General features: G+C 41.0%; 1 protein-coding gene across 1 annotated transcript; it reads left to right on the top strand.

Annotated features, from left to right (window-relative positions):
• Positions 1-130: 130 nt before the first annotated feature.
• ccnc (cyclin C) lies at positions 131-11,823 on the top strand. The gene is made up of 12 exons (XM_056294869.1): positions 131-162; positions 1,808-1,914; positions 3,710-3,794; positions 4,117-4,186; positions 4,940-4,991; positions 5,119-5,174; positions 7,504-7,539; positions 7,650-7,741; positions 7,926-7,993; positions 8,104-8,183; positions 9,083-9,201; positions 10,753-11,823. The coding sequence occupies exons 1-12, from the start codon at positions 131-133 to the stop codon at positions 10,805-10,807; spliced, it is 852 nt and encodes a 283-aa protein (XP_056150844.1). The 3' UTR covers positions 10,808-11,823.
• Positions 11,824-12,749: the final 926 nt, after the last annotated feature.

Genomic DNA, 12,749 nt, shown 5'->3' with positions numbered 1-12,749 from the left:
GTCTTTCTCCGGAGGGTATTTTACACCACACCTCTACCTGACAAGCAAACTACTTTCCTCTTGGATATCTGTTTCTTCGTTGCTAAATATCATCATTGTAAAGTGCACTCCTCTACCTCAACGGCACGACATGGCAGGGAACTTCTGGCAGAGCTCCCATTAGTAAGTAATCGTTGAAGAATTGATAAAGGGGACGTTTATTTTGTCAATAACCAGCCCCGTTGGGAGGCCTGTTTTGTATCCGCGGCGTTGTAGGTTTAACTCATGCAGTCTCTGTTTAGCCTATTCGCTAAGTCGTCCCGCTGTAGACGTCCGACATTCAAATAGTGCAAATGTCGGAAATGTTTAAAACTTCATTCAGCGTTTCAGTTTTATGTATACCGCTCGTCTGCGGCTGCTTACGGGGCTCAAATTCGCTAGCTGTGTAGCTAATCCAAATTATGTAACGCTATCTAGCGAGATTGTTATTGTTGAGGTATACGTTGGCTTCGTGTTTACAGCTTGTGACTTGAAGTGTATTTAGATGATTTGGATGAAACTTTAAAGGTGCGGATGGCATAGTTCCGTGGTAGGCCACTGTAATAAAACATATGCGCTCAGAAAACAATGGGCTGTACATGGAAGATGATCAATGGGGCCATAAGGCAAACAGGTTGAGTGATATAACCGTGAGAATATATCAAATAAAAGCCATAACAATTTGAACGCTAGAATATTTTGCAACCAAAATAGTAACCTCATGGGAGTTCGATCCTTATAGATACTATGATGATATATGAATTGCATGTTTTAATATGCGTGTGAAGTTGAACGGGTATCTTTATGCATGCTCGATAATCCAGGTAAGAAAATAAAAGAAAGTTGAATCAGTTCATCTGGATACAACGTTTATTGACAGAAACGTTTCCCTTAAGATTCATGTAGCGTCGATTGCTCAGTCGTGCTGATTTGCCCCGTACAACATTAGGAAAATTAGACCCTACCTGTCTGAGCATGCAGCAGGTACAGGCTGTTGTAATATCACGCATTATCGGGTCCCCCGGCACAAACAGAGCAATATAGTGTACGCTCCTAAGTGCCAGGAGGATTGCCGTAACTTGGACATTGGGGAAACTAAGCAGACGCTGGCCAAGAGGATGGCACAACACAGAGGAGCTCAGGCCAGGACTCCGCAGTCTACACCCATCTACAGGCCAGTGGCCACTCTTTCAAGGATGAGGATGTGCACATCCTTGATAGGGAGGAATGCTGGTTTGAACGGGGAGTCAAGAGGCCATCTACGTGTAGAGGGAACGACCATCCCTGAACCGGGGTGCTAAGTGTACATCTGTCGCCATCTTACAATACTATGATTGCAAACATCCCCAAATCCTCTGTGAATAGTACACATGGCCATTGTAACTCTAATTAATGGTCACACCTATTTGCATATAAAACTGATCGTTGGTTTCGGACGTTATGCAGCTGTGTTGTTTATAAGGGTGGGAATACCTGCAGTCAGTTTAGACTGAAGAGGTCACTTGGATGAGTGATGAAATGTTTTGTCAATAAGCAACGTAACCAGATAAACTGATCCAACTTTCTTTAAGTTGAACAGATAAATCCACACACCAAATAGCTCCTGTACAGGATTTTAATTATCTGCTAAATCCTGTATGGGAGCTATTTGATGTGCAGATCTATCTGTTCAACTCTGTAAGGTATTTCTTTGATTTGATCTAGCACCCGTTGGAATGTGCTTGTTTTTTTAATCGTTTCTCAATATGCATATAAATCATACATCGATAATGTTGTGAATCTTTTGAAGTCTGCAGTGGGTTCTGGACAAGCAGGACCTGATGAAAGAACGCCAGAAGGATCTCAAGTTTCTTTCAGAGGAGGAGTACTGGAAACTTCAGATATTCTTTGCCAATGGTACCAAGGGTTATATTTCACATTAGAGATGCACCCATTGAAATTTTCTTTGCTTATTCCGATTTTTTTTTAAAGTCTGACCTGTCGATTCTGATTTTGGCTGATTTAATTTTTTTCTTCTAAGAAATATAATTGACAAACATTTTGGTAACTTTTCTTTAATTGAAATTTACATTTTTCTTCTTTCGGCTTGTCCCCTGATTCTCAGGGATCGCCACAGCGGATTTATAGTTTCCATCGGTACCTTTTGCGGGCACAGCATCAATGGTGGTCATTGTTAACCCGAGTTTCAACCGATCCGGTATGGTCTTGTCAATCTGCATAGTGATTTGGCAAAATTTTCCGTCGGATGCCCTTTCTGACACAACCACTAACCCTATGGACATGGGCACAGGTGAAGTGCTGGATGCGATCCCAGTATTCATGGACTTGTGCCCATGCCTGTCGTCAATAATGGAACATACAATGGAAATTTCCATTGTATGTTCATTGTAAAACATTGACTATTAAATAACCAAATAACATTTTCTCCAAAACTGCACCAGGTTACAGGACCTTATCTCACTCTCACTTAGACAAATCTCAAAATGAAAAAGTGCTCCATCTTACTGGACAAGGCTTTTTTTTTATTACAAATAAAATCCAACTGAAAATGAATTGCAGTATATCCCACTTCTAACATGTTTTACTTCCCCAAAGTAAACGACGGTTTTCGACGACATGTTTTAGCGTGTGTGTGTGTGTGTGACATCACTTGCTGTGTGCATGACATGAACGATCGTGTGGCACATAGGGCTGTAGTCAACCAAAGAAAATATTGGTCAACTGAAATCATACCTACTCTTCAACCAGTCGATTAGTCGCGGGGGAAAAAATGCACATTATCTGTAGATTAACTTAATTTGCCACAGTGCGCTGAGTGCACTCTGCCTGCTGGCTTTATTAGCCTAAATAAATTATAAGTAAACATAAAAAGCTAGTATTGGCAGCATATTAAATCATTTTCAACCTAATTATTTTATACTGAAATGATAACAACAGACTCGGAGACGACCAGCGTGGCTTCTAAAAATAGAACCTATATCAACTGGTGATCCCAGCACAACTATTGAGAAATATACAAAATAATTTTAAGATATTTTTTCCCCTATTTTATAATAACAACATCAACAACAATACAGGATGCTTTCCTATTGTTCCAGCCCGCACTGTGTGATGTCTGACTCCGAACATAGAGCTACGCAGGTTTTATCGCTAAAACACAACATAGCCTATTAACTTAAAGCTTTTACTCTCAAATACAAAAAGGCAAGTCCATTTTTTAAAGAGAACATTAACAGGAAATGTTCAGTAAACTTTGAGTTAAGTTAGACCTAGCAGTCCCCATTAACCTGTGAAAACGGGGATGTAAGCCCCCATTTTCACAGGTCGTCTGTCCCTCCCGCCACCGAAAATAATGGACTTATCCCGGAAGGCTACTGATGTAGCACTTTTCTCCTTATGGAATTAACACCAACGATTGTCTGACCAATGAGAATTTGATGGGACAAGAGCATATCGACCAACCAGTCGACTGGGATACTACAGCCTTAGTGGTGCATGCATGTAAATTTATCCGACACAGAATTGGATATATCTGAGACTGACCGGCCGGTCACTGGTCATGGCTTATCAAGCTGAAAATCTTCCGATTCTGGTCACCGGCTGATCGATCAGTGCATCTCTAATCATAAATGGAGCAAACATGCTCAGTCTAATTGGCTTTGTTTTTATTGTCCATGTTGTCTTCTTGCAGTCATCCAGGCCCTGGGGGAACACCTGAAGTTACGGCAGCAGGTCATTGCTACAGCAACGGTGTATTTTAAACGATTCTATGCCAGGCAAGTAATAAAGGGGAAATAGTAAATTTTGTGGCTTTTTTAGAAGCTTCAAATTATATTTGGAGTTTGTAGGTTATAGGATGCCTATTGCTATCTAATTTGCCTATGCTGAATTCTCTGTCTCTTGCTCTCTGTCTGTCTCTGTCTCTGTCTCTGTCTCTGTCTCTCTCTCTCTCTCTCTCTCTCTCTCTCTCTCTCTCTCTCTCTCTCTCTCTCTCTCTCTCTCTGTATACACACACACACATACTTTGCAGTTTTTTTGAAGACTGGCTCAGAAATTAGTTTAGCCATTTTTGATACCTGTATCCCTTTTTGCTTGCAGGTACTCCTTGAAGAGTATAGACCCAGTTCTTATGGCTCCAACCTGTGTATTTCTGGCCTCTAAAGTTGAGGTATATCTGCTTTAAATGGGAAATTGCTGATCTTGATGTTTGTTTACATGGCCACGTCTTAAAGCTTCATTAAGGGATAGTTTTGAAATTACCAGCGTATCAAATGACTCCCTGTAATGTGAAAGGGTCACTTGTGCTGTTGATTGCATTGAGAATCAACATTGCAGTCTAATTTTCCAGAGACAGGCTTTGCCTTAGCCTATCCAGCCCGAAGATGGCACCTCTACAACCCCACTTTAAAACTGCATAAGCTGCTCATGCAACTCAGAAGTTAGGAATGAGGTTTTACGGTTAAGCTCACAGAGAGGAGAGAAAGCGTTCTCAACTTGTGAATTGCTCAAGTGGCTTATCCAAGGTTTTATAGTGGGGGGGGGGAAACGTGCCGTCTTTGGGCTGGATTCCGGTAAAAATTGAGCTGAAAGTGAAAGTAAGTCTGTCTCTGAATAAGGAAAACCGTACATTGCAGTGTTGATTCTCAATGCTATTGGTAGTACCAGTAATCCTTTCACATTACAGGGAGTCACTCGATTTACTTGTCATCAAAAATATCACTTAATGCAGCTTTAAATTACAAACGGACACTGAAGCACATGGCAAGTTACGAAATTTAATCCAAAGGCTGTCCCCAGTTTCCATGTCTCTTGTCTCCTTACCCATTCCTTAGTTTTTGTATAGTTATCCAGCTAATGGGAGATAAAAATAGTCTGATACGTTAATAATTCTATTGAAAGCTTGAACATCTGCGTCTTGCAGGAGTTCGGGGTTGTGTCCAACACCCGGCTGATCTCTGCAGCAACATCTGTATGTAAGTAACCAGTTTCAGTAACAGATTTTACCCATACATTTGTAAGTATACCACTGTTCTAGTCCAAAACTGTTAAATGGTGTTTTTGATGAGTTGGGGTTTTTTTCTTTTTGTTTGTTTGGAACAGTGAAAACAAGATTTTCCTATGCATTTCCAAAAGAGTTCCCGTACAGAATGAATCATGTAAGTAAAATATTGAAATGTCTCTACAACACTGTGAGCATCAAGAATTAGGCTCCATAGTTACTCCACCTCAAAGCTTAGGGATGTAAAGATACGGTGCTTCCCCCCGAAGACCCACATGCCAGTGAATCAGCCCTGCTAAGCAACAAACACATCTGCACTTGTTTTCCTGCTTCCTCTTTCAGAAATATTTATGCACATACCATGTCACATTAGAGCACGCCAAGAACCCATACAGCATGTATCCAAGTGTTGCCATGTCGTTGTCAACTAATACACGAGATTCCTCTACTAACGTTCACACAACCATGTTGAAACTTCCATTGCCATGGGAGGTATCTTTTACTGTGGCTGAGTACGTGTGCCTGTGTGTTTGTGCATGTGCACCTGCATCTCTCATCAAAGTGTCAAGTGGTTTGCTTCACCATCGTCTTTATTAGCCCACCATCTCCACAGAGTTGCCAGGTCCCTGCCTGAGCTGTCCTGACACCTTGCCTGTCCAAAAAGCTTTGTAAATAATTATTGATACTGTGCCAGTACAGGGCAATAAAGCGAAGGGATGATTCACACCATAGAGATTAAATTGGCTGGATGCTGTGACTCCCAAACATTTTTTTTTCATATTCACTCTGCAGAGCTACAGCCCAGGGGTGGGGGAACTGATGTGGTGTGACAACAATCCTAGTGGCCTAAAGGATAATCTGCATTAATTGAATTTCTCCAATCACTGAGAAAGTGGTGTAGTTAGAACAAGACTACGTCAAAACCTAGTATATGGCTGAACCGTGTATGGTCAATTTGTTACAGGGATAGTCAGTGGTAGTGACTATAATGTGAATTCTGTGATATTAAATGTACATCTGTAATTTTCTGTAGTGGTCCCAGTAAAATTTATTGTTAAAGTGTACTGAAGTGCGGGTGTCCAGGTAGTGTAGCGGTCTATTTCCTTGCTTACCACCACGGGGATCGCCAGTTTGAATCCCCATATTACCTCTGGCTTGGTCGGGCGTCCCTACAGTCTCAATTGGCCGTGTCTGGGTGGGAAGCCGGATGTGGATATGTGTCCTGGTCGCTGCACTAGCGCCTCTGGTCAGTCGGGGCACCTGTTCAGGGGGAAGGGGAACTGGGGGGAATAGCGTGATCCTCCCACGCGCTACATCCCCATGGCGAAACTCCTCACTGTCAGGTGAAAAGAAGTGGCTGGTGACTCCACACGTATCGGAAGAGGCATGTGGTAGTGTGCAGCCCTCCCTGGATTGGCAGAGGGGGTGGAGCAGCAACCGGAAAATAGGGTAATTGTCCAAGTGCAATTGGGGAGAAAAAAAAGGGGGGATCCCCCCCCCCAAAAAAAGAAGTGTACTGAAGTAGCATATCACATGACACGGTTAAGCTACATTCGAGTTAAAAATAACATACTATAAATGCATTTGCAAGAACAATACTCTGCACTCATCTTGGGCTATTTGATTTGAAAGAGAAGTTAATTTAATTGTAATTATATCTATTCTAATTATCTGCCCCCCTCCTTTTTCCCGTTTCTATCTGCAGATGTCTTGTTTTTCTAAGACCACTCTACTGAGTGTTTTGTCAGAGTGATTGTTGTTTGGGGTGCTTTAACTGTGCGCTCTCCCCGATGCCTCTAGGTGCATGGAAAGCTATTTTATCTCCTGCTCTGCTCTATGCTGGACTGTAACACTGCATAACCAGATGTGGAAAGAGCAGCAAAATATTCCGTTCTTAGCGTATCCACAAGCAGTAATATATTCCGTCCATTAACATGGGATAAATGTGGAATGAGATGGAACCGCTGCACAACGGAAAGAACAATGGCTAATAGGGAAACTCCCCCTTCCGTGTGTACCAGTGACATTGTTGCGCAGCCAACTAATCATGTCTCGTCAGTGACGTCATTCTCGGTCACTCTAAACAGGATCATTCAGTCAGTCACTCTAACATGGTCCCTCAGGCACATTCGTGTTTGTAAGGCTGGCCTGCTGATCCGGTCCAGCCAAAAATAGGAGGACTCCTCCATAGATACATGAATAGGTCTATGCAAATTCATTGCCAATCAGAGACCAATAAGTGTGTTATAATGAAGTAAATGAAGAGAACACTGAAAATAACATAGCCAACTGCCCAGACAGTTGAAATTAACTGAGAAGTAGCCAAGCGTGTACTTTTGCACCCAACATAAGCCGAACCCGTCAGACCATAACACATTCATCAGTGCTTTTATTCAAAAATTTTAACATAATTTTGTCACATTAAGTTTGACATGTGGTATGTTGATAACAGCCCTTATTTTTCTCTCCGCATCTCTCAAAAACAGATATTAGAATGTGAGTTCTACCTTTTAGAGTTGATGGTGAGTAAATGCTATCTCTTTTTTTTTTTAAACTAGGCTCAGAATGCTTTTAGTGGTTGGGCAGGTTATCGATTTATTGGTGTAATTAATGTAATGTGTGTGTGTTTCAGGACTGCTGCCTGATTGTGTACCACCCCTACAGACCCCTGTTGCAATATGTACAGGATATGGGGCAGGAAGACATGCTACTGCCTCTGGCCTGGTATGACCGTGTCCTGTGTGCACATTTAATTGTCTGTGTGCCTATTTCTTTTATGTATTTGACAGAAAAAAAAGTTCTTTGTTTCATGAGAAAATTAAAAATAATGCCGAACATAAAAACTTAAATGTTAGTATTTACGCGGTTATCGGTCAGTACCTTGCTTACTTTGTTTCTCCCTTATTAGGCGAATAGTGAATGACACTTACAGGACAGACCTTTGTCTACTCTACCCACCTTTCATGATAGCCCTCGGTAAGCTCTCTCCCCATGTGTCTCTTACTATGGATACATACCATAATTTCTGTCTCTATTTAAGCATTAATGAACATGACGTAACTATTCTTCACCCTCTCCTCCCATAGCCTGTCTGCATGTTGCTTGTGTGGTGCAGCAGAAAGATGCCAGACAGTGGTTTTCTGAGCTCTCTGTTGACATGGACAAGGTACAGCCCAGTACACTGTTACACCATGTTGTTCGTGATGTAGTAGTATTTGTAGGTTGAGTTTGGTGTTGGTGTCTGGTGAGGACAAATAATATAATCTAAGCCACTGTTCCCTTTGAATCTGAATCGACTCAGTTCAAAGCATGCCAAGAAAATAAACCTTTATTGAAATCTTTTCAATGGCACAGTGACGCAGTGGTTAGTGTGGTCGCCTCACAGCAAGAAGGTCCTGGGTTCGAACCCCGGGGTTGTCCAACCTTGGGGGACAGCCCAGGTCGTCCTCTGTTTGGAGTTTGCATGTTCTCCCTGTGTCTGCGTCAGGTGGGTTTCCTCCAGGTGCTCCGTTTTCCTCCCACAGTCCAGAGACATGTAGGTCAGGTGAATCGGCCTTACTAAATTGTCCCTAGGTGTGTGTGTGTGTGTGTGTCAGCCCTGTGATGGACTGGCAGCCTGTCCAGGGTGTATCCCCGCCTGCCGCCCAATGACTGCTGGGATAGGCTCCAGAATTCGGGTAAGCAGCTTGGATAATGGATGAAGTCTTTTTTAAATGAACAAGTGGTGTATTGTAGATGAAACTCCAGGGTTTTTTTTTAGTCTATACCCACTGACAGTGACATTGATCTTCACTGTGATATCTCTCTTATTTTTTGTTTGGAAAATTGTGCCATTCATTGGTTGCTTTTATGTGAAGTGGCTTGGAGCCCTTCAAATCTGTTTTAGCATGGTTAGCAGTAGCACCTGTCGGAATCAAACCCCTAGCACATGTCCAGCTCACTTAGCAGCATGGCCACAGGTCTCACACACACAGGAGTTGACTATTAGTGTGATGTCTCAGAGTATTTAACAACTATTTGTAGACTTATGAGTGCTCTTGTGTTTGCTTGAATTTTCTTGTCAAGATCCTGGAGATCATCCGTGTGATTTTGAAGCTGTATGATCAGTGGAAAAACTTTGATGACAGAAAAGAGATGGCTGCTGTGCTGAACAAGATGCCTAAACCCAAGCCTCCTCCGAACAGGTAAAGGCAACTTTATCCATCCAAATAGCATTGCAATCCTGCCAATAGATCTATTGTATTTTTTTTAAAATTTTATGTCATTTTTCTTTGCCAGATTTTAGACAAATTATATTTAAAAACTCTAAACTATATTTAAAAGCTCTAGACTTTAAACAGTATCTAAATCTACTTTTATGTAAATATCCTGTATTTGCATTTAGTGGTGAGGTACCACAATATCATACTGAACCACTGATCTTGAAAATTGAAAGCCTACCTCACACACACTGGTTAGACAGTACTTTTGAATATTTCTAGAAATTCCCAGACCCTAAATATTAAAACATTGTCTTCCACTTTGTACTCATAGCTTGTAATTGTGGTCATGTTATTCAGTCTAAAGGTTAAAGGTGATCCTGAAGTGCAATGTATTTGTTTAATGTGATGATACCTATGTTGGTACCGGTAGTTACACTGGTGTGTTGTTGCTCCAAATCCCAGAGATCCATTTGAAGTGAAACAGCCTCCAGTGATGTTGTGTCAGCAGGTTTCACACTACGGAACAAAAACTATGGTTGAACCTGAGTTTTAGCTTTGGATAACTGATGTAGTGTCTTTTGTTAAAGGTCTCATATGAGATCGGTCTGCCATTTCAGCTTGTTAGCCAAAACAACTTTGCTTCTTCAAACTCACCACTATACATTTTTCTTCTGCATTTGGCTGCTTTGGTTAACATGTAAAATGCTATGTGTAATGTCTTTTTATTTCCCTGAGAAAATCCTGCTCATCAGTAAGCATCAAAATGAGCACCTACAAAAGCGTTCACAGTTTGGATATTCATGCATTTGCTGTTGTCCTAAATATGCCGGTGATGGGCAGTACTAAAGAGTTAATTTTTCACATGTAAATCTTCAGGATTGACTAAATTAGTTTTGAATTGTTTCAATGAACCTTTTTCATTATGGTACAAAATGGAGCTGCTTTTTCCTCAGGGCAAATTATCTGCACAGAGCATTATCATTTCCTCAAATTTTGAGGATTAATCAGACTTTTTATTGCTTCATGAATGTTTATTCAAATTTAAAACCTATATAGTAAAACCACTTATTAGAAGTTCTAGTTTATGCAATGTAGTCCTTTTTTAAAAAAAAAAAAAAGGTCCAAGAAGTAAATTAATGAAAGGTCCACTCTATATGCAGATATGTCTCTAAATGTCATCATCTTGGGTTTAGTGATGCAACTGGATAAGGAAAGGCTTTTTTTTTCTTTCCAAAAAAGCTGCATTTCCAAGGCCTCCATAATACATTTTTGCTAATGTGATGAAGGTTGAACAGCATTTACTGTTTGTAATTGTATATGCATGATGTAACTGCAAATCAGAAGTTTCATATTCTGTGTGACATGCATGTGGTTTTGACAAATGCTCTTTAAGTGAATTAATGTCTTCTAAGGGAGATTTCAAAGTATTCTTGGCACTACGATCTCTTTTGGGAAGCTGGACTGCATTTAATATTTAAGTGTACTGTGTCTCTCAGCTTATCTTCTCTTCCTGTCTCCTTGTGCCCTTGCCAGCGAGAATGACCAGAGCTCCAATGGGAACCAAAACAACTCCTACAGTCAATCATAGACAACACACATTACCCATCAGTTTGGTGTTGTGTCGGCAGACATTTTGGAAATGTCACACAGCGTCACTCTTTACGATATCATTTTGGAAACCATGCATGTCAACTGGCTGAAGAACATGTCCTTCCTTCTTTGACTGATGCCCCAACCCAAACTGGATGGCCATTTTTTCCACATGCTCAGTCCCCTTCTCTGATTGTCACAGGCTTATCTACCCAGGAATTCATCACCAGAATGCCTGCATTGTACAGCCAAGCAGAGAGAGCTGGCAGTTTTATCGTCTCCATAAGGCCATTTTCTTATGAACTTGAACTGAACCAACACAGAGAAAGACAGCGGCACATGAGGAAGGGGGATTGTGGGGAAAGAGATTTGGAAAAAAAATTAGAAGATGGTGGATTGGGGCGTATAGCTGCACGAGGGTTTGGATAAGAAAAAAAAACCGTGTAACATCGTTGTGATGATCCTGACGTCCTTGAATAGTCTCGGGGAGCAAATCATGTGTTGAGCTCCATGGGATCAGAGAAGACTTAATTGCAAGTACTGTGTGTGTGTATGTATGTGTGTGCGTGCATGTGTGTGTGCATCTTCATAGGAATGTGAGTGTGAGTTGCCAATCTGGGAGGGTTTTCATTCCTCAGGGACTAAAGCAGTCTTCTGTACTGGTGTCTGTTTAATGGGATTTAACTCTGTACTATTAGAAGTGTGTGTGTGTGTGTGTGTGTGTGTGTGTGTATACGGGTGTATGGGTGGGTGCTGATTGGGTATAAATGTGTGTATCTGTGATGTGGTATGGTGCCCTCATCAAGCCTGAGACCTGTACTAGTTGGCCACAGACCTTGGCAGGAGGTATCCCAAGAGATGTTAGGCTCCTCTCAAAGGTAGCTGTTGGCTCTTATATAAACTGAAATGTACAGTTATGAATCATAATTCTCCAAGGTCCTTGTGACCTCTTCCCAGTTGTAAATAGCTGTATAATTTTATTAATTTCTTTTGTGTTTTTTTTTTTTTTTTTGCTTAATGACTTGCTACTCGGATTGAAACCGATAGCTGGTTTAGTTAAGCACGTGTTTAAATTTAAAGTGCCCTTGCTGTTGAACCACCATAATTCCCTTCACCTGCTGCAGAGCGTGGTCTTGATTTTATTGTCATGTTTTATTCACTCTGCTTTAGATTTAATGAAGATCATGGTCTATTACTTAGGGATTTTTTTTTAAATTTAAAAGCTTTTTTGCTGCATTATGAATCAGAATCCATTGAGATTTTACTGCAATTTCAGGGAAAGGACGGACACTGCAGTAAAAGGAAATTGCAGTCTTTTCCTTTTCGGTCATTTCCTTTGTTGTTTTAAAGGCCGTGTAAAGCAATAACAATTATGCATTCAGGGTTTGTCACGCCACAGATAAATGTGATCCATCCAGCCAAATTTGAATAATTTAAAAAAAATCACCAAGTATGTATAAAATATATATAAAATTAGGTTTCAAAATCAGGAAAAAAAGATCGCGGTGTTCTCTGTTCTGAAAAGCTGGGGGGGGGGTGTGGCCACTGGAGGAGCTGCAAGGTGTTCTGGCAGGAAACACTGAAGGCAAACTTATAATTAATAATATAATAATAAACATTTTATTTAAAGGCACCTTTCATGACGCTCAAGGTCACCTTATTCAAGTACAATAAAACAAAACAGTAAAAAACATTAGTGCAATTAACAACACACAATAAGCAATAGAACATAACATCAGCAGGCGTTAAAACAAAAACGTCTCCCATAAGCTCCAGCTGCAGCCCGCAGTAAGAGACAAGACATGCCCACTCCCATCACTCCCATCACTCCCATCCCTTTGCCTCACCCTAACCTCAGTACGTCCAGCATTTATAACGTGTGTAGAAACAAATTGAATTTCCTTTACACAGTCTTTAAGCATCTGCAACAATTTTGCTAA

The sequence above is a fragment of the Lampris incognitus genome, chromosome 15 (assembly GCF_029633865.1).
Source record: "Lampris incognitus isolate fLamInc1 chromosome 15, fLamInc1.hap2, whole genome shotgun sequence".
Taxonomy (NCBI): domain Eukaryota; kingdom Metazoa; phylum Chordata; class Actinopteri; order Lampriformes; family Lampridae; genus Lampris; species Lampris incognitus.
The sequence above is the reverse complement of the archived record's forward strand: the minus strand, read 5'-3'. Positions and strand labels throughout refer to the sequence as shown.

Excerpts from the sequence above, each read along its gene's own strand:
- ccnc (XM_056294869.1), top strand. The coding sequence starts at position 131 with ATGGCAGGGAACTTCTGGCAGAGCTCCCATTA. Across the intron at positions 7,540-7,649 it reads TCTACCTTTTAGAGTTGATG|GACTGCTGCCTGATTGTGTA; the intron begins GTGAGTAAATGC and ends TGTGTGTTTCAG. Across the intron at positions 7,742-7,925 it reads ATGCTACTGCCTCTGGCCTG|GCGAATAGTGAATGACACTT; the intron begins GTATGACCGTGT and ends CTCCCTTATTAG.